Below are 25197 nucleotides of genomic sequence, written 5' to 3' on the forward strand. Positions count from 1 at the left end.
CTAGATATAGATTTTTTTGGATTGAAGTCTAACCTTATATTTCCCACACTTGAATGCAAAGAACCAGAACAATTTTATCTAAATTGGCAATATTTTGTTAAGCCTCCACAGCAGCCCTCTCTATATACCTGAAGCGTATGCAGTGGCTTAACAGATGGTGCTGTTATGGTAAAGTTCTCTTTAAACTTGTTTTTTATATTTCAGTGTTTAATGAGTTTAGTGCTCTCATCCACTCAAAAGTAATGCACACAACTGCTGAACTCGCTGCTGGGCTACACGTAGCATACAAGCACTGAGTGTAATACTCATGCATTACATTCATCTCTTTATTCTGTCATGGATCTGTGTGTCTTTGGGAGTTATTGACTGTGTACCACACTTTGAGAACCACTGAGCTTTCTCATGTGTTAAGCAACACGCACATGTACAAAAGTAGCTTTTTACATCGACCTCTGTGACATTATGTACTGGTCATTATATTCTTCCCCGGCACAATGAACTAATTACCCTCAAACTGTGCTCGATACATTAAAGGTCATCCCCTCGGTGACAATGCAAACACTGCCAACTCTATTCTCCTGTTTTCTGCCCAGATAATGAGTAAAGGAAGGGTGGTGTACTACTGAAACCACAATAATGTCTTCTGCATTTTAGTCTTTCAAAACAACTCAAGAGGCTGCTGTCCCTCTATGGTTTCCTAGGCCTAATCTGTGCTCCAGTGATAGACATCGGGCCACTATTCCCTTTGAAGACTGCCGGCTCTAGGATGAAGTCTCCATGTCTTTATGATTATCTGCTGAAAGGAAGTTGGCATGTTGACAGTGATAGGCCAGCAGCTTCTATTTATGCATCCTGTTTGTCTGTTCTGTGCTGTGAGGGTGAATCAGTGTTCTAGGTCAGAAAGGGAAGTCTTCTCTATGCAAATGAACATGTGAATAATATATGTCATAAAGGAACAGATGAGGTGTTTTAAGTATTTTTAGGAGGGTATTTGAACAATAGTTATAAAGTACGTCTTGGAGAGTGTTGTATTGTCATAACCGTCAAGTTAATACAACTGTTACTAGCCAGAATCATAAAAGTCATAGCTGAGCCTCATATTTGGTGAAAGATGTTCAGTTTATGTATAACTGTAAACCGAATTTTCTTCATTGGTAGTGTTGTCGATGACATGTCAGACTGGTTCTAAGGTAACCTTGCTTGAAATAAGAAAGTACAACTACCAATGGGAGTGCAATTTTCTCACCCCACTGGCAAATTAACCTGAAATAAAGCCAAAATATATTGAAACGAGTCAGAAACACGTTTCAATACATTTGAACAAGGGGAATAAGCTAAATCTTAACTTGTCAAAACAAGTCAAATTTAAAATATTATGCTCAATTTGAGACATTTAACCTCTTAACCCCTGCCTTAACCAAATGCATTTTCTCCAGTTCAGCTTTACCCAAATCTGAAAGCTTACAGCCTATAGGCTAGTCTCATTTGAAAGCTAAGATCTACAAAACTCATTTACTTTTTTTGCTTTTTGTGTCACTTTGTCGCCACTTTTCTGTTACTCTTTTGTGGCGTTTTTGTGGCTTTTTTAACAAATTTTTGTCACTTTTTCATCGCTTTTTCATCATGTTACTGTTTTTCTTTTTTGTCTAATTTTTGTCGCTATTATGTTACTATTATGTCACTAGTTTTTTCAAGAAACATTTAGATTTGGGTAAAGCCAAAATGGAGAAAATGTGCTCGGTTCAGGTCCCCCACCTGAACCGAGGTTAGGAGGTTAAACTAATCTAGATATAGATTTTTTTGGATTGAAGTCTAACCTTATATTTCCCACACTTGAATGCAAAGAACCAGAACAATTTTATCTAAATTGGCAATATTTTGTTAAGCCTCCACAGCAGCCCTCTCTATATACCTGAAGCGTATGCAGTGGCTTAACAGATGGTGCTGTTATGGTAAAGTTCTCTTTAAACTTGTTTTTTATATTTCAGTGTTTAATGAGTTTAGTGCTCTCATCCACTCAAAAGTAATGCACACAACTGCTGAACTCGCTGCTGGGCTACACGTAGCATACAAGCACTGAGTGTAATACTCATGCATTACATTCATCTCTTTATTCTGTCATGGATCTGTGTGTCTTTGGGAGTTATTGACTGTGTACCACACTTTGAGAACCACTGAGCTTTCTCATGTGTTAAGCAACACGCACATGTACAAAAGTAGCTTTTTACATCGACCTCTGTGACATTATGTACTGGTCATTATATTCTTCCCCGGCACAATGAACTAATTACCCTCAAACTGTGCTCGATACATTAAAGGTCATCCCCTCGGTGACAATGCAAACACTGCCAACTCTATTCTCCTGTTTTCTGCCCAGATAATGAGTAAAGGAAGGGTGGTGTACTACTGAAACCACAATAATGTCTTCTGCATTTTAGTCTTTCAAAACAACTCAAGAGGCTGCTGTCCCTCTATGGTTTCCTAGGCCTAATCTGTGCTCCAGTGATAGACATCGGGCCACTATTCCCTTTGAAGACTGCCGGCTCTAGGATGAAGTCTCCATGTCTTTATGATTATCTGCTGAAAGGAAGTTGGCATGTTGACAGTGATAGGCCAGCAGCTTCTATTTATGCATCCTGTTTGTCTGTTCTGTGCTGTGAGGGTGAATCAGTGTTCTAGGTCAGAAAGGGAAGTCTTCTCTATGCAAATGAACATGTGAATAATATATGTCATAAAGGAACAGATGAGGTGTTTTAAGTATTTTTAGGAGGGTATTTGAACAATAGTTATAAAGTACGTCTTGGAGAGTGTTGTATTGTCATAACCGTCAAGTTAATACAACTGTTACTAGCCAGAATCATAAAAGTCATAGCTGAGCCTCATATTTGGTGAAAGATGTTCAGTTTATGTATAACTGTAAACCGAATTTTCTTCATTGGTAGTGTTGTCGATGATGCTGACTATGCAAGGTCAAAGGAAGCCCTCATAAATGAATTATTATAATAATGATTGGTATAATGCGAATTATCAAGTTGTGTTACATATTCATTTGTGCCAATCCGTTTCAGAACTATGTTCATATTTCTGCAAGGGCGCTGCAACAGGCTTATATGCATGGGTTTATTTCCAAACCACAGTCAATAATTTACCAATTTATAAGAAATGTTATTTGTGAAGATCCCATGGCTAAAAACTAATTCCATTTTATCTTCAATAACCGATTAGGGCAACACTTTATTTTACACTACCCTTGATGCATTGTACTTGTCAAATTTAGTGCAATGTAATGCAACAATGTGTTGTAACAATGTCTAATAACTTGTACCAATGGGTTACGTACACAATAGAATAATGTATCATACATGTATTTGTATTTTGAAGGTACATAAGACATAAGACATTAACCTTAATCCCTAACCCTTATTACATTACGCACCTCCAAAGTACGACTACACATTATTCCATTGTGTATGTACTACATAGGTACAAGCTATTACAGTTTTTTACAAAGCAGATTACATTGTACTAAATTTTGTGAGGTACAATGTATAAAGATAGTGTAAAATAGTAATATAAAATATGTATTTTTGTTAATATACAATAGGTAAGTATATATATAGGATATAGTATAGGTATAGTAGATGTTACCTGTAGATGCACTGTTGACATGATTCAGTAATGCAGCATTTGCATTGATAAAAATCACAAAGGGGGCATACATTGGAGGGTTAAAATGTGGGTCCTTTGTTTATGGCCTTGAATAAAATTACAATAATTCACACAATGATGCTTGTTTTGATCTGTATAAAAGTAGCATGCTGCGTATTAGCACAGCAGTAAAAGGTGTTGTATGAATATTATTGTAGCCATTAAAAAACATTAAAACACTGCTGTGAGATTAGTACTATGCAGTTTTCCTATTATTTCAATCTCTCTAAATATAATAGGAGTACCTTTCTGTTAGTGGTATGTTTTCTCATTACTGTGACATAGTTATTTATAAGCGCTACATTTCTGGCTAATTGGTGGCATTTGCTAAAGCAACAGAATGTTATATTTTTATAAATTGTAAATTGTCTATCCATTAGCACAGGTCGGCATTGCGTTGTAACAATGTGTTACTTTTGCTGTCAGTCTAACAAATTTCTACAATTATTTTGAATTTAAAGCACCATTATATTTTTCTTCAATGGCACCCATCCTATTTGCTTGTTTACCATCACTCTACACGGCTGTATTTATCTGTGCGGCATGCTTAACTAAAGTGACGCGCTGCTCTCCCTCTGTCGCCCGCTGACTGACTGGTGGAGCGCTTGTCACCGGCGCAGATGTGGATTGATGGTCTTGTGTGACACTGACAGCTCCGTACCTGCAGCCTGGAGATCATCGTATGAGCGAGGGCTGACAGGCAAGAGGTGGGCCGGACAGGTTGGCTGGGCCAGATTGCACAGTGACTCACAAGCGCAGCAGAAACGGCAAACAGTATTATCGGGAGAGATAGCTTGTAGAGATGTGAAGGTCAGACAATCAGTTTCATAGTGCTATTCCTGAGCGTAGATGAGTAATGGAGATGATGTTGGGCTTCACTACTGACATGTGTGCCATATGCAGAATGGATTTGTATGGATCGTCTTTTCAGTTTGACACATTTCTACTCAGGTGTACCTTGTTCTTTGATCTTATTGTATAGAGAAACTGCTTAAAGAATAGTCATATCACATCTGACGCGTCTTACACTTAAAACCACTACAAAGAATACTGTGGCCTGTTGCCCCTTATCGATGCATTAACGTCACTTTCATATATTTGTCGTTTTTGTGCCATTATAACTATGAAAGAAACTAGTGTAAAAGTTATGATTCTCAACATTATTATGGACAAGCAAAATTAAAATGTTAGATTCATGTTGTGTGGGAGGTTTTGATTTACAGTGAAAAGATTGAGTAAAGCTTACTCTTGTACGCTCTTAATACCAACATGTTTTTTACACCAAGATTGAAATGTTGTTCTTTTTTATTTGTTGTTGCTTGTCGCTGATGATGGCTTTACTACTGTATAATTGATGGAGATCTGTTTAGCGCTACACATGTCCTACCTACACAATTATTTCCCCATCCTTGTCCTTGCATTTGTAATGCCCAAGGAACACTACCTGCCCTCAAACTCCTCCGTATGGATTGGTGATTTCAATCATTACCTTGAACCACCGTAACAAGGACGCAGGATTATCTGCCATCATGAGGCCATTTTTAGTATATAACAGATTATTATGTTGTATATTCTTTGGAAATCGAAAATGCCCTTCAAGGCAATTGAGGAAAGCTCTGACTGTCTTAATCCAAACGAGCGTGATAAGAAATAGGATGGCCACCACAAATACCGAGAGTAGAGTTAGATTGGACATTTCTTGGTTCATTGTGGAAAAATAAAAGTTTAATGAACATACAGTCATCTATTACTTTAACAAATTTACTAAAACAAAATATTTCTTGTTGAGATTTGGTGCACATTTGGTGGTCCAATCCTGCAACAAATGTGTGTGATCCAGTTTATTTTTAAGTGTTTCAATTATGTTAAGGGCAAATATTAAATATATTTTTGCACTTCAAGCAATCCGTGTTATGACATTTTCATTGCACACTCAATAATAAATGTTCGGGGCGGCCCTGGAGTTCCTTGGGTAAATAATGCACTGTGGTAAATAGCGATTCAAAATTAAAACCCACTCTGGGGAATAATGTCTCTAATATTTCTGTCTGCTTCTCTGCTATTATCAAGCATATTTTTTTAATCTGTGTCCCCTTCTTTCTTATCCCGATCTAGACAAAGAACACTAATTAGATTGCACCTCGGAGCTTTTAATCATTTTTATCCCTTATCTTTATCTCAATTAAGGTAAGTAGGTGAGACATGCATCAGATATGCGCCTTTCCTGTTTGTCTTTGAGCCACTTTACCTCCACCTCGGATGGCTATTTTCTTCCCCTTTCCCGTTCGATTCAGACTGGGGCACAGTTGAATCTCATTAATTTGTGGGTGGTTCGTGCTTCTCATCATTTTCCCCTTTCCCTCCAAGATTCGGACCTCCACTAGTCTCTTTACAGTCAATCAGACCTAATTACCCTCACTACAAAGACCATCAAACCCCATTGTCAAATCCATTTAGAGTTCCCCGGTTGGCGCCGCCTCTCACTGATTCCCAACAGCCCTTGTGGGGATTGGTTCAGATGTTATCACCACCCAGAATCTGCAACTTCTCTCTCTCCTCTCACTCCGAGTGGCTTTCAGTTCTATAGATGGATGTGGCTATGTTTATCCTTGCGCGTTCTTCTCTGACGTCCCTTTCATCTGAGTAACCTGGTTTATCTAAGTGAACCTGGCATGAAAAGTCGCATATGCTTAAAGTCGGTACAGTTTGGAGACCACATGCTGCGTTGTATCCAGCAGTGATCCCAACTATCAATGTTGGCATAGCACCAGCGGTTCAGGGCTATTTCTGTCTCCAAGCCAAGACTGACACAGTTTAAAAAATATCAGCTCACTTTGACAGTTTTGACTTTTACTTCCTTTAAATGTTTGTTTTTCACTGGTATTCGCTGTGGCTCTTTGTACCAAGAAAGCCCGTTTTATCATTAACTTTGTCAAGAAAAGAAAAAGAAATAAACTTAGCCTTGTGAGGTTATTTTGACATACCATCTATCCAGATCGTCCATCTACTATATATAATATAAGTTACCATTTGCTCTTTTCAGATTAATATTTAAATGAATAAATCACATTTTTGTAAGATTCTTATTGCTTCGTGAGTGTAAGGAATCATCCTGAAGTAACCAAGGTTACTTTGTAGTGGGCTCTTTTATTCAGCAAAAATGTAAAACATTCTGAAAAGCTTTTTGACTAAGGCTCTGAATAGGATTTGGAAAAGGATTTCTTATTTATTACGCCTCCTGAATTGCTGCGGTACACTTGAGAAGAGCCTTGGTTTTAGTCAACAATTTCGTCACAAAAACAAAATGGCACTTCTTTTAAAGATTTTGTTCAGTTTCTTTGGTGAACTAATTTCACTCATTTGGAAGGACATTCAACTTAAGAGTATTCAGTTTTAATTTTAATTTTGTAATTAATGACTTCTTTTTGTAACTAGAATTTCGTCCAGTTTTGTCCATTTGGGACCATGTTGTAGTGGTATTACTTTGGAGCTGTGTGAGGGAGAGATCTGAACTACCATTCTTACCATTCTATAGTTAATACAACTACTTTATTTATTTGGTTATCTACGCTAGAATTCAGCTTAAACCAAATGAGTGAAACCAAATCCTACTTTCTGACACCTAGAGCTGTTGTGAGGTCTGAGTAAAAGTGCATGGACCCTCCATCGTGCATCTATATTTAGCCACACTCAAACTAATAGAAACGGGGCACTAGCTTTCTACCACTGTTAGCACTAGCTCCCATGGCCCTGCTGGCTCCCTGACATGTTGACCCCATGTGGCGGAGAGAAAGTGTGTCAACTTAACATCTGTCAGTGCCGGGGTGAAGCCCTCCCTGGTGCATCAGTGATGTTACTGGGCAAACTAGCCACAAGCGGTAGATAGATGGTGATGGCAATATGGTAAGTATGGCGGAGCCGCAGGCAAGCCGAGTAAATGATAGCGGAGTGTGTGGTGACAGAGTGAGCATCTCTCCTTCCTTTCCAACCTCCCATCCCTACTGTTCCCCTCTTGGGGCCTGGCAGCATCCATCCAGATGGAGGGTTTATTTTTGTTTTTGTTTATTTACTTATTCATGCATCCAGCTATTCGGGGCATCGCAGGGGCTTTCATTCCACCACAGAATGCAAATCGCCACCGCGGCTAATCCACTTTCATCTCTCCCTTGTCGACATCCAACTTCTCTCCACGTTTCCGCTGCTCCTCTCACATTCAGGAGGACATTTCTCTTCTCTTGCCTGGCAGGACCTGCAGTGACCACCGGAGTCTAACTTTAAAACTCCTCTCCGCATCGTGCATGTCAAACATTTCGCCGCCTGACCTTGCGCCCACCTCCTCTATCTTTAAGACACGCTGTTCCGTCTCCATGGTGCTTGTACTCCCCTTCTGACCCCGGTGCCATAAAGGGGGCCCATACCAAGAGGAAGCAGCATTTGCGACGTGGCCATTTGTACTGCAGCAGCATCTGTAATTGAGTTTAACAGAGCATGAGTGGATTTACTCATCGCTATTGGACAGTAAAACAACCTAAGCAGGTGGATTTGTCTTTTTTATTAGACAACATTCCCTTTCTTAGTCACGGGGCACATTGTAAAGAAAACCTTCAGAGGTCAATCTATGGTCAGGTTTAACAGTGGTAATATAGCAGCTGTAGTAGTAGCAAGAACTGGAAGAGCTTAAAACTAGAGTTAGATCCAATTTCAAATAGATGAAACAAATGCAGCAATATTTAAAGTAATTCTGCAAAATCTAACTGCTAATGCATTTTTACCGCTGCACTTTTTGCACCACTAAAACTACTACATTGACCTGTACCTGCAGTATAGTACCACTTACTTACACTCATAACATAATTGACTTAGAAATATTTTCAGGGAAGTACAAAAATTAACCGTCTTTTACAGCCTCATAAAGTTGACTCAGACCAAAGTAGCAAGCTTCTAATTGGTAAGCTAGCTTTAGATGCAACCGTGTTTAGAGACTATAATAAAACAAAATCTAAATGTTGCACACATAAAAAAGCCATCAGTTGTTGAGGTAATGTTACTCGTCCATGTAATAGCAGGTCACATTCACAATGGTGTAGTGCTTTTCTCTAGTTTTCGGTCTTCTTGGTCCTAAGCAGGTGGATTTGTTTCTTTATTACATATTGTAAAAGCAAACTTTCTTTAAAAAAAAAATAAAAAAATCTTGGGTCAGTACACGGTCAGGTTGAGGTAGTGGATAAACAAAGCAGGTGGTGTCCTTGGGGCTCTTGTATAGTGTGTGCACTCTGTGGCAGTAATGCTCCCTGTCTGCCGAGGTCCCTCCACCCTTCTAGAGTAAAGCCTCATCTCACAGCTCAAAGCCAGGCTGCTGTGGAGAGTCTGCTGAGCAATGCAGGTGTTTGTGTGTTTTTGTGTAAAATGTAGACGAAAGCAGAGAGAGCGAGCAGGTGTGGGAGATGAAACGAGTACTTGCATTTCCACCTGGCCAGAAAGCTGCAACCCTCCCCTCCGCCAAGGCCTTTGTTTCACGCCTAATGGTTCAGGTTAATTGCGCAGGTGACTTTGTGTAGAGGAACAGATGGGCTTAAATGTGTTCAAAAACAATCCCAGGCTGTAGCAACAATAACTCTCATATCGGTCGACTTGTTCCGTTACGCCACCGACTTCTCCCTTCTCTCTCTCCACTTCTTTTTTGTGGAGGTTAAGCGGCCCCTGCGTTCCACTCTCAAAGGTTTCAATTCATCAAGCGCAAGACTTGTGAGCGCTCATTACATCTCATTACGGTGTAAATGAGAGTCTGGGATTGACCACCAGAAGGATAGTGGCCTAGGAGGGCAGTAGACAGCTCTGCGGTACTGCGTGTCCTTTCCCATGCCGAGCGGCTCATTCATTACAGGACAGAAATACTTACGTAAGTGAGTATTCTAGTGATTAACTATGAGACAAAATTGTGAATCCACTTAAGTAGATTTATAGTTGCAAGATTAGCTGTTCAAGTAGCAATAGCAGCAATAGTAAAAGTGAAAATGGAATGCGAGATCAGTTGTGATACAAGAACTCCAATAGCTGGGATTTAGTAAAGAACAGGATTGGGTTGTCAAAACAAAAAGATTTCTGGTATTCTTGTTCCATAATAATAAGCCATTTGAAATGTAAAATATATATATATATATATATATATATATATATACCTGTAATGAAATGGCAGCTAATGTTTGCTAACATGGCAGACTTCCAAGTTAACGTCAACTTTATTACATTACATTCCCAACTCCATAGCAGCGCTAATAAAAACACTAAAGCCAGCTGTTTGAAAGGTTGCAATAACTTAAATACTAATGCTTGAAAGTAGTACAGATGTGTCTATTTTTGAAAGATTTGTCATTGAGTGCTGCCTCTTGGAAAATACATAAAGGGGAGGGCCACATACCAGTGGTGAGATGTTTCTGCTCAACATAAAGAGGTTATCCATTACATTAAATTTCAATTAAAGTGAAAAATTAAATGATTTGTATATATTACCATGCCACATAGGCATTAAAACAAATTCCAAGTAAAGACTTTTACATCACTCTGTCGAGGGACTACAGGTGGAAAGTATCATCTTTGCTTTTACCTGGTACGACGCCCTTTTCCTTTGTGGTCAATGTGATATTGTATGATTGCCCTGAATAAATAAAAAGAATACCATAACGTAATATTTTTAACTTACAGTAATAAGTACCTCCTATAACAATGTGCACCAGTTCAAAAGGAGCCATGACTACTGGTCAAAACCAAAGAAATCTAGATTTGACCCTGAGCTAATGGTAGTTGTGGCAGTAGTAAAAGTGACAGCAGTGCTATGAGGAGTTATAACATTTATATGATTTAAGAAGGGAAGAGCGACTCAACAGTATCCAAATGAAGACACCCTTTCTTGTTGTTTGCCGATTGCTGCTATTACTTTTCTGTCCTGCACCTTTCTGTGCCATTGAGACACACACGTACGGAAGCAGACACAAGCTTTTTAGAATTCTGTGACTCTTGTTTGTATCTCCTTTCCCCAATGAATCACGGAAGCTGCAAGTTAGCCATCAGAAATTGAGTTCTCAATCGATCCACTCAGCGCTTTTATTTTCTTGTTCTTCTACTCTGGGGCCCAACATGCAGGAGATGACGGATCGCAAATTGAATTTATGAACTGGGCCTGTTGACACTGTCCATAATTATAGAAATGCCATGTCTTTGGTGTCGCATGGGGAAACCCAAGGCTCAAGCTTTGTTGTTTTATTATCAATGGTACAGCTGAAAGATATCAATTAAAGTAAATATACAGAAACAATAACACGTTACCCCTCAATGTTTTGTGTACCTTTCTCTGTATTATGTAGAAAGGGCATCCATGTTTTCAAAGAAGCCATAGGACCCAGCCTGAAAATCAAACCCAGAACCTTCCTGCTGCGAGGCAAAAACGATGCCCCCCCCCCCCCCCCCCCCCCGAAGTATAGCATTTGGTCATTTGATTGTACTAAACTAAGAACACCCTAGTAAATTCTCCCTACTGTACATAGTACTTGCCCTTTTAATTAGTATTTGTTGACTGCGGGCAGAAATCATTCTTTTCTGCATGTATCCTGACCGCGAGCTTTCCTCTTGTATAGCCGCCTACTTGTATGCGTGGGCCCGTACCGCACCGTGTATGTTGTACAAGTAATTAAATGTCACGGGACTCAGATTGTCAAGTATCCGGCCAAGAAGATGTTTCGCAACCTTGCGTCTCGCCTCGCTCGGCTGGGCCCTCTCAATAAGCCACTCCACTATGCACCAAAAAAAGAAAACCTGTCTCGTTTTTCTTCCTGGCTGCTTCGCTATGATCTGTCTTCCCCTCTCCCGTTTGAAAATCCCCATTTTCAAACATGAATCTTCCTTGTGCATTAGTAACTCTAACCCTCATATCTGTGCTTATTTCTCCTCCTATTTCCTTCTTGTGACTGTTAACACCTGACTTTAGTTTTGGGTTCCCAGGGATTTGGTTTGTGGCACAGTACTGTACTTTTCTCTGAAAAAGCTAATCTGAAGTGTGAAGTTTCATGCCAGTCCTACTGAGAGTACATCGCGCCTGTTATCCGCCTAATTAGAAAATGTGATAGCAGTGATGGTAAATATATAGCCAGTCCCTATGGCTTACATTCGGTCTGGCAGACAGCTAATATTAAGTGCAGGTGGATGGACTGGGGATTGGAAGTTGGAGGGGATCAAAGTGAAAAGATAGTGAATAGGTACAGAAGTTCGCACTGGGAGGTTGAGTTACGCAGAAGTGCATTTCAACTCTGAATGGTTTTAGCTTTTTACGAAAGTAGCAAAGAGTGCAAAAGCCACCGCCGTGTTCCACACTTTCACAAGCTTTAATAAGATCATTAAAGCGCCCGGGGCTGTCTGTTGAGGTGCCCACCAAGGTGTTTCATCACCGGAAGGGTTTGTCAATGTCTCGGGTCTTAGCCCATCTTAACCCATTTAAGAAAGCAATTTCCTGCGAGCAGAGGGGATCTTTCCTCTTGAGAAAGATCTTTGGGCATAAAAGGTTAGCTTTTCTGTAATTCCCCAGCATGCAATCTAGCAGCACAGCTAATGAGAAGAGCTTGAATATTTGCCCTAGGTTTAACCGCTCAAAATAAGACAGTGAGTGAATCGAAGGAATGATGCAGAAAATGTTCAGTGCTACAATTATATTTAGTCTGCTCAAATGATTACCTCATAAGTGTACTCAAATAATATTCTTATCATTGTGAATATGGCGCATGTGAGCCCTCAAGCCAAGGCTAACTTTAAACTGGGGTCCAATAGGACACAGTTAATTGAACTCTTGTTGGTAACTGGGGAACGTGTTGCCAGTTTTAGTGCATTTTCTTTTCTTTTTTTGTGCTACCGCCTTTCCCCTAAACCCCAGTCTTCAAGGGCTCCCAAGTTCTGGTCATTAGACATGATGAATTGTGCTACAGTTAAGCGAGAAGTAGGACAAATTGATCAAAGTGTCAGGTGCCCCTTGTGATGTCTAGGTATCCACGAAGAAGGCAGTGAAGTAGGGGCTGTCAAAAAGTTTCTGGTGCCAAGGTGGCTGCAGATAAATGTTTACCTGCCACTTAACACTTACTTCCTTATGCCACGTCCTTGCCACAGCCTAAATTACAACCACGCCGACAATCTGGAAGTTTGCCTTGTTGCCTCTTGTCCAGAAACCTCCCCCCCCCCCTCCCCCAAGCAGGCCAATGAGTTTGCTATCTTAGGTGTAGTGCTGCAATTTGAGATAAGCACTACTTGCCTTGGCTTGTGGTTTTGTTCTGATAAAGCCGGTCTAATTAAGCTTGATTTAATCGGGATTGCTTTTAAGAACAGCACACAGCCGGAATAGATACTTTGATTTCAGAGTAGCCCTTGGGGGAAAGACTTGAGGAAGAAAGCGGAAGAAACGAGATGGAGCACAAAATTAGTCTGAGTACAAGTGAAGAAATATGTTTTTTAATTTGCATAAGACACGTTTCTATTCTTACCGCACGGCTGTCTGTCTTGAATGATAGCAGGTTGTGTACTTCACTTAAGTCGCCTGGCAAACTGAATTTCTTTAGATGTTAAAAAACACACTTCTGGGTATTCTGTGTCAAATTGAAAGCGACAAGTGGAGGAAGAGAGGAATGGTGGTGATGGTGTGTGTGTGGGGGGGTGGGCTGGCGAATGGGCCAGCTGAACCAGGAAGTAGCCTCTCCTGAGATTTGCGCAGTCTTGAGTTTGCAAAAGAGGTGACATGCATTCTGGTAACTTTAGAATTCATAATGTGGAGCTTATTGTCAAAGATTGTTTTCCGCCACTGTCTGGAGCGGAGGCAGTTGTCTCCACTTCATTTCGAATGCGCTCCTTCAGCTGTGGCCGTGAACTCCGGCAACTCTGAGACAACAAGCCCGGACCGCCGCGATAAACACCGGGGAGGCAGAGAGCTAGTTCATTCATGTATGCAAAAGAATTGATGGCCAAGTCTGCAGCTCCACAATAAGTCACTATAATGATCCTAGTTTAAAATAATGTCTGTTCTGGTCCTGGATGATAGAACGGGTGCCCCTCTGACTCATTAGCATCGGGGCATGAAGACGGATGACCTAGATAGCGAACCTAAGCTCATTTTTGAATTCCTTTTCATTTTTGGCTCTCGACGTGCACCGCTACAGTGTCACACGTTGGCCTCCTTTTGAAAGTGTCAAGCTAACCTGTCTGCTCAGCTATGCTTGTGCTTTCGTGGATCCAAAGATGTGCGCGACAGGTAAACAGGAGGCTGGAGGAATGTTTTTCGAAGGCCAGCGCCGGTGTCATTGACTGAACAATGATAGAGCGCCTCCATATTGAGCGGCTCCACACTAAATCTTTGTAAAGAGCACTTAGCTCCCCTGCGTTAGCCACAGAAAGAATATCTGTCAATGACCATCAGTGGATGCTTTTATCCCAAGACTCCTCTGCCGGCACTAGTTGCCAACGCTTCAATGTGTGTTTTCTCTGCTCGCTGAAGAAAACGGCGTACGTGTGAGTGACAGGCCTCCATCTCGGCCCTGGCTATGAAAGGCTTGTTCATGCCTCTTCAATGGTCAGGCGCTCCCTTTGTTGGCATAATGCAAGATCATTATTTAATCTTTACAGAGAGGGCATTACACTCAGATGACATAAGGCACTCGGAGGCCTGGTGATGTCCTGTAGATGTTGAGAGCATGCGTTATTTGCCACTCGAGCTAATTGGGTTAATGTTCATGTCTTTATTTTCTCCTACAGAGGGAGATGAGACCGGCGTGATGGACAGCCTAATGGAAGCACTGCAGTCTGGAGCCGCTTTCAGAGACCGGAGAAAACGAACACCGCGCAACGGTAAGGCCATAAGGACACTCGTGTAAATGTTTTTCTGGTTGTCAAGTCTCTGCATATTCACACAGGTGGCATGGAAACCGCACAAGGCAGTTCATTAGGGGTATTGTTTTTTTTTTGCTAATACAAGTCAACAATGGAAGTGTACACACATTTAAAATCAGGCTGGTTTAGAGCAATCATTGTGTAGTGGAATCTTTTTTACATGGAAATGTTGTAATTGAATCACAAAACAATTACATTATGTGCAAGTTTACACCAAAAGCAATCACATTCAAAAAAGACAGCGACAATGACACCAGACAGAGATTTTTATATTCCTTCAGAATGCTGGAAACACTAGAACGTTCATTATCAGCATTTTTTCATTTCACTTTTCTTATTTCAGTACTATTCACTGATAGTGATTATGAAATAGCTGTCTATAGAGATGGGAATTGAATGCCAAAAATCAGTTCAAATATGTGAACAATCAATGCAGAATTTTAGCGCTTTGGTTTATTATTATGAAATATGCAACTAATGCCAGAATTCTCAGAGGCTTTGATGGCACAATCCCCGCTCTATAGAAATATCTTTCTCATCTTCTTGCTTCTTGATTTTTGGGTAAATCTTTGGGAGTGGGTTAATTCCTGCCATTTATCTGAAAAGTCTCACTTTTGTTTTCTTCATCCTTCTTCCTTCTTGGGTTCCTCATTACCCTCCACTGTTCCAGGGGATCAAAGTCCTTCCAGTCCCAGCTCTCGGTGGCCAGGTGCTAACTATGGTAACAGGACTCTAGGTGTGTGCATTTAACACCTTTATATTTAGACACAAGAAGTAACACCCTGTCGCCCTCTGCACTCTGTAGTAGCACATGTCTTGTCGCTTCAAACTGAGCTGCTCTACACTATGTTTTTTTTTTTACTGTGAAGAATTGGTTCATTTGTAAGATTTACCTGCTTGAATACCAACATTTTAAGGAATTATAGCATAGAGTTTAAATATTAGTGAATCTTAGCATCCAACATCACCTCAGAGTACAACTTCCTTCCAAAAGGCATCCATAGAAATAAATATATTATTTTCTTATTAGGAGTTATTATTTTTGGGTACAGTGTCAGCCCTGGAGAAGATCTACAGAGCCAGGCCCATGTACTGTACGACAATTGCATGAACCATTAAGAAGGTCTGCTCTCTGCTGTCGTTATTAATAGGGATGTGAAACATTATTAGACATATGACATTATATATCGCTTAATAAATGTGGTTCTAAACTTCACAAATCACAGTTGTAGATGGCCAACATAAAAAAGAGTAGTGTTTTCGTATAATACTCATCTCCAAAAGGCATGTAGTAAATCTTACATTAAAAACCACTAAAATGTTATACTGCCAAGCATGGGCTATGGAAATTATAATGATATTATTATGCGCTAATATATCAGAACCATTTATGATGACTCATAAATCCTGTCTTGTAGAGCAGCTACAGTTATCATTTAATTGTCTTGCTCTTTCTCAAAGCTTTAGCTCTCAGCATGATATAACCTGCTGTTTTTGCTGAGTTCTGGACCTGTTTTTTATTTCTTACTTTGTCTCTAACCATTCATACTGTCTGTCTATTACCTTTGTTTTCCCCTCTGTCTACTAAATGTCAAAAAGATGTCAAACAGCACGCTATAGTTCTTGCATATCTTTGGAGTCTTGCTATGCAGGGCCAAACGCGGTCAAAAATCAATTGTCTGCGACTCTCAACAGATTGCTTCTTTGAGCGTTGCATCAGTGTCTCGGTTGCATGGCTTGAAGTGCCTGACAGTTTGTGTTGTGGGATATTAAATGTTGGTATTTTTTATTGCTGTATTGTCTCGGAGAAGTGCAAATGAAAGGTGAGACATTTTCAGATAAGTTTTTGTGGAAAAGTTTTCTAATTTCAAACAATATTTTTTTTTAACACAAATGTATAGTCTGTATACTCTCAAGACTGAAGCTTATCCACCAAAGGCAATTTGTGTTTTTTCGGTAATCAATAAGAGGATTGTAATAGGAACTAATACGTTTTCTACTGGTTGAATCAGGATCCAAAATCAGCCATGAGAGGGTTGAGTGTAGTTTTGTTGTTAAGCCTGTATATATTTGTAAACCTGATACATACAGTGTGCAGTAACAAGCCCCACTATTAGTCCATTTGAGAATATTGTACAAGAGTGGAAATGGCATCTTTCTCTACCCAATATATATATTGAAAGTTGCCCATAATATTAAAAAAAAATTGTATAAATTAGTACCAATATTTACGATGATCATGGACTGTATAGGTAAAGGGAACAAGCTTCACTTATCTGAATAGATGGATTGAGTGTAGCGTCATGCTTCTATGAACGCTGCAACCTTGAATCCATTGCCACTTGTGCACTGTACTGTATAATGCACCTGGAGACCACCAACACTATCACTTCCCAATGCACTTTACATCGACTAGAGTGGACTTCTGTAAACCTATATCCCCGTCACACAAGGTAAGCAGTGGTTATATACAATAAGCTGCGTGCTTCTCAGTCACCCCCCCCCAGAATGTGTAATGCCCCAGTGGTTGCCTGTTTATTGATATGGAGCTTGGTGTTTTGCGAATTCATACTAGGTGCATAGATTTTCTACTCTGAGGTGGAGAGAGGGGAAAATCCTTTTGACATGCCGACTCCATGGATTTTTCCTAAATGGAATGTGGAAATGAGTTCAGCTGCTATAGTTGAGCATAAGGGAAATTTTGTTGCGATGCTTGAATGGAGACAAACAGAAATCTTAATGCAAACTATAAACGCCGCCTTGTCGTAGTGGTTGTTGAACAATTAGGTTCCCCAGACATTTTAGTGACAAAACTTCTTACTTAAAACATCCTTTGTAGTTTTTTGTGTTGTTTAGTGGGGTTTTTATGCACATATTTGCTTTTGTGTGTGTGAGTGTTTGCCTTGGGAAAAGTCGCATGCTTGTTAGTACTTTTTTTACTTTTTGTAGTTGTTTATGTGACGTGTCAATTCTCTCCTGCTTGTCATGACAGTTGTAATCTCACGCTTTAAAGCTTGATGAACCTTTCACCATGCTCAAACGAACAGAGAGCTTTCCGCAGAATTTTACCTTATACGTCTGAAAATCAGCATCCCACTATTTTGTCATATTCGGCGCAAAACCAGGCAGTGTCAAAAAATGGGCACAATGGAGGCGCCGCTAGTCACAATTACACCCAATTCCACAAGCATTTGCTATTTCCTTGTTTCCACTTTGCCAGTGATGGAAAAGCTAACCCAGAAGGCCCTACACGGATGTTATGCAATTACAGGAGCCAGTTCTAATTCAAGACAAGGAGAGTGGACGGATTGATGGAGGTCAAAATGGTCAAGATTTATTATACTGCAGTAGCATCTCAATAAGTATCCTTGCAACATGTGATAGTATTGCCTTCTTCGAATTGTATTACTGCTCAACTATAACGCTATTGGACAAACAATGTACCTGTGTCTTACAAAACTTGAAAACCAAGGGGTAGGGGGTACGTGGGACAAAATGAGAAGAAGAATAGTTTATGTTTTATTGTTGCCCATACGAAAATGTACATTTGACCCATCTTTTTTGGCCGCTTGGGGAACTTGTCAGGCTTAAGTGCACCTAGGTAGTTTATGTGTATGTTTTGGGTTGGATTTTCTTTCAAAGTTACTAATCAGTAATCACAAATCAGCAGACAGAAGCAAAGCTATAATTTTTCATAACTTTTGTTGGAGTGCTGTTTACTCATAACTGCAATAATAACAGAATAAATTAAATTGTTCAACAGCCTTTAAAACAAGATAATGGCTAAAAGCTATTAAAAAAAACAAGGTTGCATTATCTCTGCTTCACGTAGTATCGACAGGCAATACCATCCACCGGAGTTAGATTTCTACAAAACAACTTCCTGCTGCCTGTTCTGATAATAGCACCAATGTCCGACAGCATGCTACATGCACGGAGCAGGAGAGACCGGAGGTTTGTTTTGATGGGGGGCGAGGGAGGACGTGTTAGCAATATAACTAACACATTGTAAGATAGTGATCAAGATGTTTTAAATACCCGCTCTGAACTACGCTGAATAATATGGGCAATGCCCCATAACCTCAAAAGTGGCTCTTGGAACATCTAAACTTTTTTAGGATTGTTGTGCTAGTATGCAGGTTGATCAGAAATCCTTCTCCTTGCACAGTCACAAGCCAAATATTTTACTCTCGAAGTTCAAAAAGACTAACAATCCCATTTCAGTCTTGTCTTTTCTTGTGCTTTCGATGAGACAGTTACCTGGGCACCTGGCAGAGATTGGTGCATGGAGAGCACCAGCCCCTCGTACATCCTGCCTGATCGATTTTCGGTCAGGGATGAAAGCCACAGACTCAGTAGGTCTTTCGGACTGGGGGGCATCCCAAAAGACACATCAATCAGATTTCAAAGCCAGTCGTATTTATTTACAGCCCTTTTCAACACCAGTACAATCCAAAACCGAGCTCCCTCCGCTGCCCTGTTTTCTGTTTCCGACCTTCACCGCTCGCTCCATCAAAAGTTCCCTTCTCCCTCTCTCTCCACTGTAAGTCTCTTAAGGACTTATTTGACATTGAACTAGGGGGAATCATCTTTCTGGTATTAAAAAGAAGAGATGCGGTGATATAATGCACGTAAGGTTTGAGGAATTTCCGCCCAGCTGTCTAATCCCCCAAAGTCTGCAGTTAATTCAAATGGCTTGGCCAGGGAGTGAGACCACTGCATATTTAATGAAGATTAAAATACCTATTTTTGCTCATGAAAACTTCAAGGAGCTGATCTCGCATTAGACAAATGGGAGGCTGATGAAGTTCATGGTAAAGATAAAGAACCCCATTATACAGTACCTTGAGCAGTATGGAACAAGTGCTGTGGCATTATTTGTACTATTATTCATATGCTGTAGTCAGATACGTACCAAAAATATACAATGTGTCCAATGATGCTCAGAAACAGCACTATGATAGTCTGAATCATCAGTGTCATTTCTATTCTTTTCACATCTTTTCAAAACCCATGTCTTTCCAAAATACATGATTTTGCTATAAACATAATAAAATAGAAATGAAAAGATGTGGAAAGCATTCTGAACCTGCTGTTTAGTGGATTCTTCATAAACAAGCCTCTCACAAACCACAATCGAATGTCAAATTGACTTAGCAACAGCATATTTTATCAACCCTGGGACACAATATATCCAGATATATATAGCGAGTTGTTGCTGCCACACCGCATAATAGTCAAGAAGTGTGCAGCCATGTGATGTATTGTGAGTTCTGAAAGCTCAGTTATAAGTTACTTTTGTTGCTTGAGGAAAGCCACCACTCACGTCAGATTTGTTTTGCTGTGTCACTCGACTGAGTCCACTTCTGCGCAGTTCACCACGGGTCAGAAATCAAAAATATGCCATAAAAGTGTCCCACTATTCAAGCGCATTTTGTTTTGCAGGCTTTGTTTGGCCATACAATGCACAGTATGTATATCCTCATCAAAGTTTGGGCCATAAGTATTTATTTTTTAATCGGTTTATTCATGCAATATGTAATTGATAAGATTGTTCTGTGTGGTGTTTCAGCTTATGTTCAATTACATTTGAGGCCTTGAAAAGGAGCTGCATCGTCTGATTTAGATGTGGATACCCTCAAAATAAAAATCAAACAGAAAACATTGTTATTACAGGATAATGATTTTGTCTATGCTAATATGAAATAGCCCCAAAGCATTCAATCACACAAAGGTTTAGCATAACCCTCCTTCCGTGAAATGTTTCATTAAGCCTACACAAAGGTTGATAGTGATCATAATTGTCTCTATAATTACCGATTCCTCCATCTCGTAGCCACAGGTTTATCTCGTGTCGCAGTTGTTCCCTTACACAGGAGAGCGCATGTCCTTTATCAGATGGGGCACTCGCTGAAGGGTGTCTGAACCCCCCTACCTCTGCCCCGTCTGGAGTGCGCTAGAGGCCGGTGACAGATGTTGTTCATAGGGGCCACAGGAAGTGAAGCTAGCATGATTTGGGGCACGGGGAGTAAAGGGGGTGTTGACTCCTCGCGCTACACCTAGGACGGTTTAGTAGATGAGAGATATCAATGGAGTAGATGAGGGCGAAGCTCTGTTGAGACTTGCTGCTTGAAATCTATCACCTGCTCCTTTTAGATAAGGATATTTATCACTGGCCGAAAGGGAAAGGCCGGTGGGAAGGAATGATCCATGGGCGGCCACTCTGTTTAAGAGTTGATATCCTGGGGCAGATACCGGGCTATTGTTCCCCCCACTGACCTACAGCCTCTCTCATTTTTTATATCAGTGCTCGAGAAGCCATCATGGAAATATAGATGGAGATTTTATGTACCATTTGAGTACCCTCGGCGCATAACTGATTCATTGTATGACTCTGCCAGGAGAGGATGTAAAGTAAGTGAAGTGTGACGAGCAGCCATTTTAAACAGATATATCTTCTTTTTTAACAAAAGGCAGACTATGAGTGGACATTGGGCCTTGTCTTACTGTCCCAATTTTAATGCATCCCTTTAAAACCCTATTTGGTCAATTATGCTTTTCATATTTTGGGTAAATTAGCAACAAGGTCATTCAGGCCTTACGAGAACTTATTTGTAAGTTAAATTGAACTATGAAATGATCAGAACTAGAGGTCGACCAATATGGGTTTTTCTAAGGCCGATGCCAATTTTGGGGGATTTTTATTGGCCGAAGCCGTCATGCACGGTATATTGCGTCGGTATATATATCGTCCGTGAACAAGACTCAACACCACCCATGACATCTGCAGGTGTGGCCAAGCCGTTTGTCTCTTCAAAGGAAATAGAGCAACATGAAGAAACAGCCTGATATGATGGCTACAAGCTAAAAAAAACGAGTCAAAGAAGTATAATGTTGGACCTAATGTCTACTCTTGTCCAATGCATAAACAGAGTGAAGACAGTATATATTCACCTGTACTGCCAAAGTTGGATAAGAATCCAGCCTACATTTAGTTTCATTTTTCTTTGGCAAAGTCAAAATCGATGTCCGTCAATATTCCGACATCTCAACTCATTACACCCGATTAAACTCTACACATTTGAGACACAGAGGCCAGAATAAATTGCCATATTACCTCCCACTAAGAAGACTTGCAGCGATCATCTGCCTCGTCTGACTGGCTGATAAGTAATCACATTCAATAATATCCTAGAGGAGCTTTTTGCAGTGGGCTGTGTTTTTTTCACTCCTAACTATATTGGCTTTCAAGTATGTGGGCAGTTAGGAAAGGTCACCCTTAGTGTAAATTGTCAATAGTGGATCAATTTCAGCGGGCAAATATGCTGTGGAGGCCCCGTAATGGAAGGTTTTATCTTATTTTTACCCAGTGCACATAAGATTGATATCATTCATTGTTTGATGAATTCCTAATAGACCTATAAACTTGCCAAGCTTTAAGCCAAAGGAATGCCGGAGAAAACCAAACAGTGCCGCCGCAGCCCATCCCACCAGCTGAAAAATTGCCCTCATATAATTCCAATGGAATCTGGCCCAGGCCATCATGCTTAGTGTTGAAGGATGGGCAACTCGCGGTGGTTGAATTAGACCTTATTTATAGCTCATTAGGCATACAGCGGGGCCAACTGATGATAAGCCAGGGAACAAATAATGCGCAGTGAAATAAGATGCCATCCTGTGTGGTTATGCGTTCCACTGACAATAAGAAGTGGTGCCAGGCTCAAATGCCTCCGCGCCGACTGCCATTCTCCGCTGTTCTTTACCTCCTTAGTACCTCATGGCTGCTATTAAAGTATAACATATAACCAGCAGACAGATGTTTAGAATCAAAATGTCACCATCTATCTTCAATTTGTCAGACACAATGGGCTGAAATTAATATTTGAGTTCCCATTAGACGTCCTGGCCTCTATAATAGCACGATGTACTAAAAGGAGCAATGAAGGATAATGGCAATTTCCGTAAATATGTCTGAAGAGAAAATGTGTCAGGTAGTGCCTAATGTTTCATCTGGTGCATATAAGCCAATGCCCGTAACTGGGGTGTAAGAGGAATTACAATGTAAGTGATACGTCAGGTCTAAGTGTTTGCAGTTGTCATTCTTTTCTTATTTCACTAAGTGGTGTTACCGTAAGTGTAAACCCCAACTCGTCTACGAAAAATGGTTCTATTAATATCAACGCACCCTCTATGCAAAGCTCAAAGTGAATTGTAGTTTCATTATTCACGGATTGCCAGTCAGAAGAGTGTTAATTATTTCAGAGGCTGGATTAGACAACTTTAGATTTTGTCAGAGTGAAGACCTATTAATTAACATGGAGAACAAACAAACACAGTGTTCTTTCCAGCAGATGTACGCAGGCTGGTGCTGGAGCAGGCGCACCTTCTCATCAAGGTCTTTACCTCATGTAAACTGACGGGGTAAACAATACGCAGTACTTTAATATTTATTCAGAGCGCCCAAAGCACAGTTGTTACAAACATTCACAATAAAAACAATGTACGTGAAGCTCTTGGCATAGTTTACTGAGGTAATGTATTGGAGAATTGGTGCAATCAAGCCCAGAAGTGATTATTGCATGGACTGTTTCTTGTGATGTGACAATTAAACTACTTACTTGATTGGAAATGATACGCTCTTCTTAATCTTTGATTATTACAAAGTTTGTTTTTTATATCTTCAGCTTTTAAGGACACAAGGGGCCCGATCTTGTGCATCAAAACGGAGACGATAGCGTGACATTTTGCGCTTAGTAGGAGCGCACTTTGTGATCTTGCCACTCCAGACTTAGCGCAGTTAAGTGGGTGGAGACACACATTTTCCTCCAACCAGATCGACTCCACGTCCAGGAAATTGGTTGTGTGGGGTGAACATGTGCTTTTGTTTTGCTTCGCGTTCACACCAAGCTTGGGCCGATCCGCGCCACAGCGGACGCTGTAGCTCTTTTTCTCTCGAGAGACGTGAACATCGTTTAGCTCACGATGGGGTAAATAAAGTTTTTAGTTTGACCTGTGAGAGCCTAAGGCTTAAGAAAGAACGCAAGACAGCGGTAATGTAAACGAGGAAGTGAATGTCAGCCGTGTTTCCATCAGTGCAGTCACCTCCTCTTGTGAGGAGGCGAATGGCACATATAGCGCCGCCACTCGGAAAATAATTCGCCAAGAGCCTGCGCCGCCCCGTGCGCCGCCACCAGATGTGGCCCTATAGCTCAAATTGAAATGGTTTCAAGCAGGAGATCTCCTAAACATAGTTTCCGTCTCCATAAAATATTGTCCACTAGATTTGAAAATAACAAAATGGGAGTTTACACAACCTATTCATTGTTGTTAAACATTAGCCATCTTCATATTCATATGTGTATCATTGCTTCAACACGGTTTAAAGGATTGGGGATGGTTAGTGTCCCTTCAGAAAATTGTGTTCACTTTCTCTTATGCTCTAAATAAATAAATGTACACGTGTCCGGACAGCAGTGGCCAAAAGTAAACACAGCAGCACTCCTTTTGCCGCATTCCCTTCTCCTTTGCACAAACACACACTGGCATTGTGGGTGTGCAATCAGCAGAATATCCCCCTCTCTCGCCCAGCCCCCCCCTTCACCAGTCGAGCATGATTGTGCCTGACATGCTTCCATCACTAACGCTGACTGATGCCCGTTTGCTCGGCTCTTCACTTTTATTTATTTATCTGTTTATTTATGTCGACTTTACTTATTGATGATCCTTCAGGAGATGATGCGAGCCTTCCCTTTGCTCACACATAGTATAAAGCAGAGATAGCAGCGAGTTCACCTTTATTTAGATTCCTGGAGTCCTCATGATGGAAAAGCGATACGGCCCGTTTAGTTACTTAGCGCTAATCCCCAACGGTTTAGCCCATATTTTTCTTTTCTTTTTCCATTTTTTTTCCATTGCTTTTATCTCCGTCTCTCTCTTTATTTCTTCTTTTGACTTCGATTTGGTTAGCGCCTCAGGGAGGGTCGGATTACTCCCTTGCCACTCACCGCCACATTAAGTGCACGCAGCATATCTCTGTTATATTTGACCACCGGAACACCCACGGGAGTTTTAAATGCACGCTCCGTTCAATGCTCAACGTTCACAAAAGCCGCTATTTTTTTTTTTTCTTTCTCCACCCCCCTCACCACCCTCCCAAAATCGATCTTAAAGTGGGATGCGGTTTTCCAATTTCGCTACATATTCAGGCTGCCTTTTAATAAGACGTCCCCGCGTTCGCAACTGTTTCACAGAATGATGCAATTAGGCCATAATGAGTGTAAGTGTAATTGTTGTTTATTCTTGCCATGACACATTTGCTGTTGTAAGCCACTAAGGGAGCGCCGATGCGTAATTACCCACAAGCAAAGGTCACGCTAGTGTCTTTGACCACTATTGTCCCACTGCTACACATGGAGCTCTGTCAAGTACAGTGAAGGATAGCTGCTGTGCCCTTCCAAACCTGATTTCTGGAAACTCCAAGATGAATTGGTTAATAATTTCATTTGGCTTTTCCTTTTTTCTGTAGTGGTGTTGCTTTATTCACAGTTTGAATTGAATCATCCCGGAGTCTCTAGG

The 25197-nt window shown here is 40.7% G+C and overlaps 1 protein-coding gene across 5 annotated transcripts in view; it reads left to right on the forward strand.

Annotated features, from left to right (window-relative positions):
• Window positions 1-25197, forward strand: part of diaph2 (diaphanous-related formin 2) — a 373093-nt gene that overhangs the window by 305948 nt on the left and 41948 nt on the right. For 4 of the 5 annotated variants that reach the window (XM_079556319.1, XM_079556321.1, XM_079556322.1 and 1 more), the window contains 2 exons: window positions 14488-14580; window positions 15293-15358. In XM_079556319.1, the coding sequence (XP_079412445.1) occupies window positions 14488-14580; window positions 15293-15358 (159 nt within the window). The remainder of the gene's footprint in view (window positions 1-14487; window positions 14581-15292; window positions 15359-25197) is intronic. The other variant, XM_079556323.1, reaches the window with a different exon arrangement.

Source organism: Gobius niger (genome assembly GCF_951799975.1).
Source record: "Gobius niger genome assembly, chromosome: 5".
NCBI classification, from domain to species: Eukaryota; Metazoa; Chordata; class Actinopteri; order Gobiiformes; family Gobiidae; genus Gobius; species Gobius niger.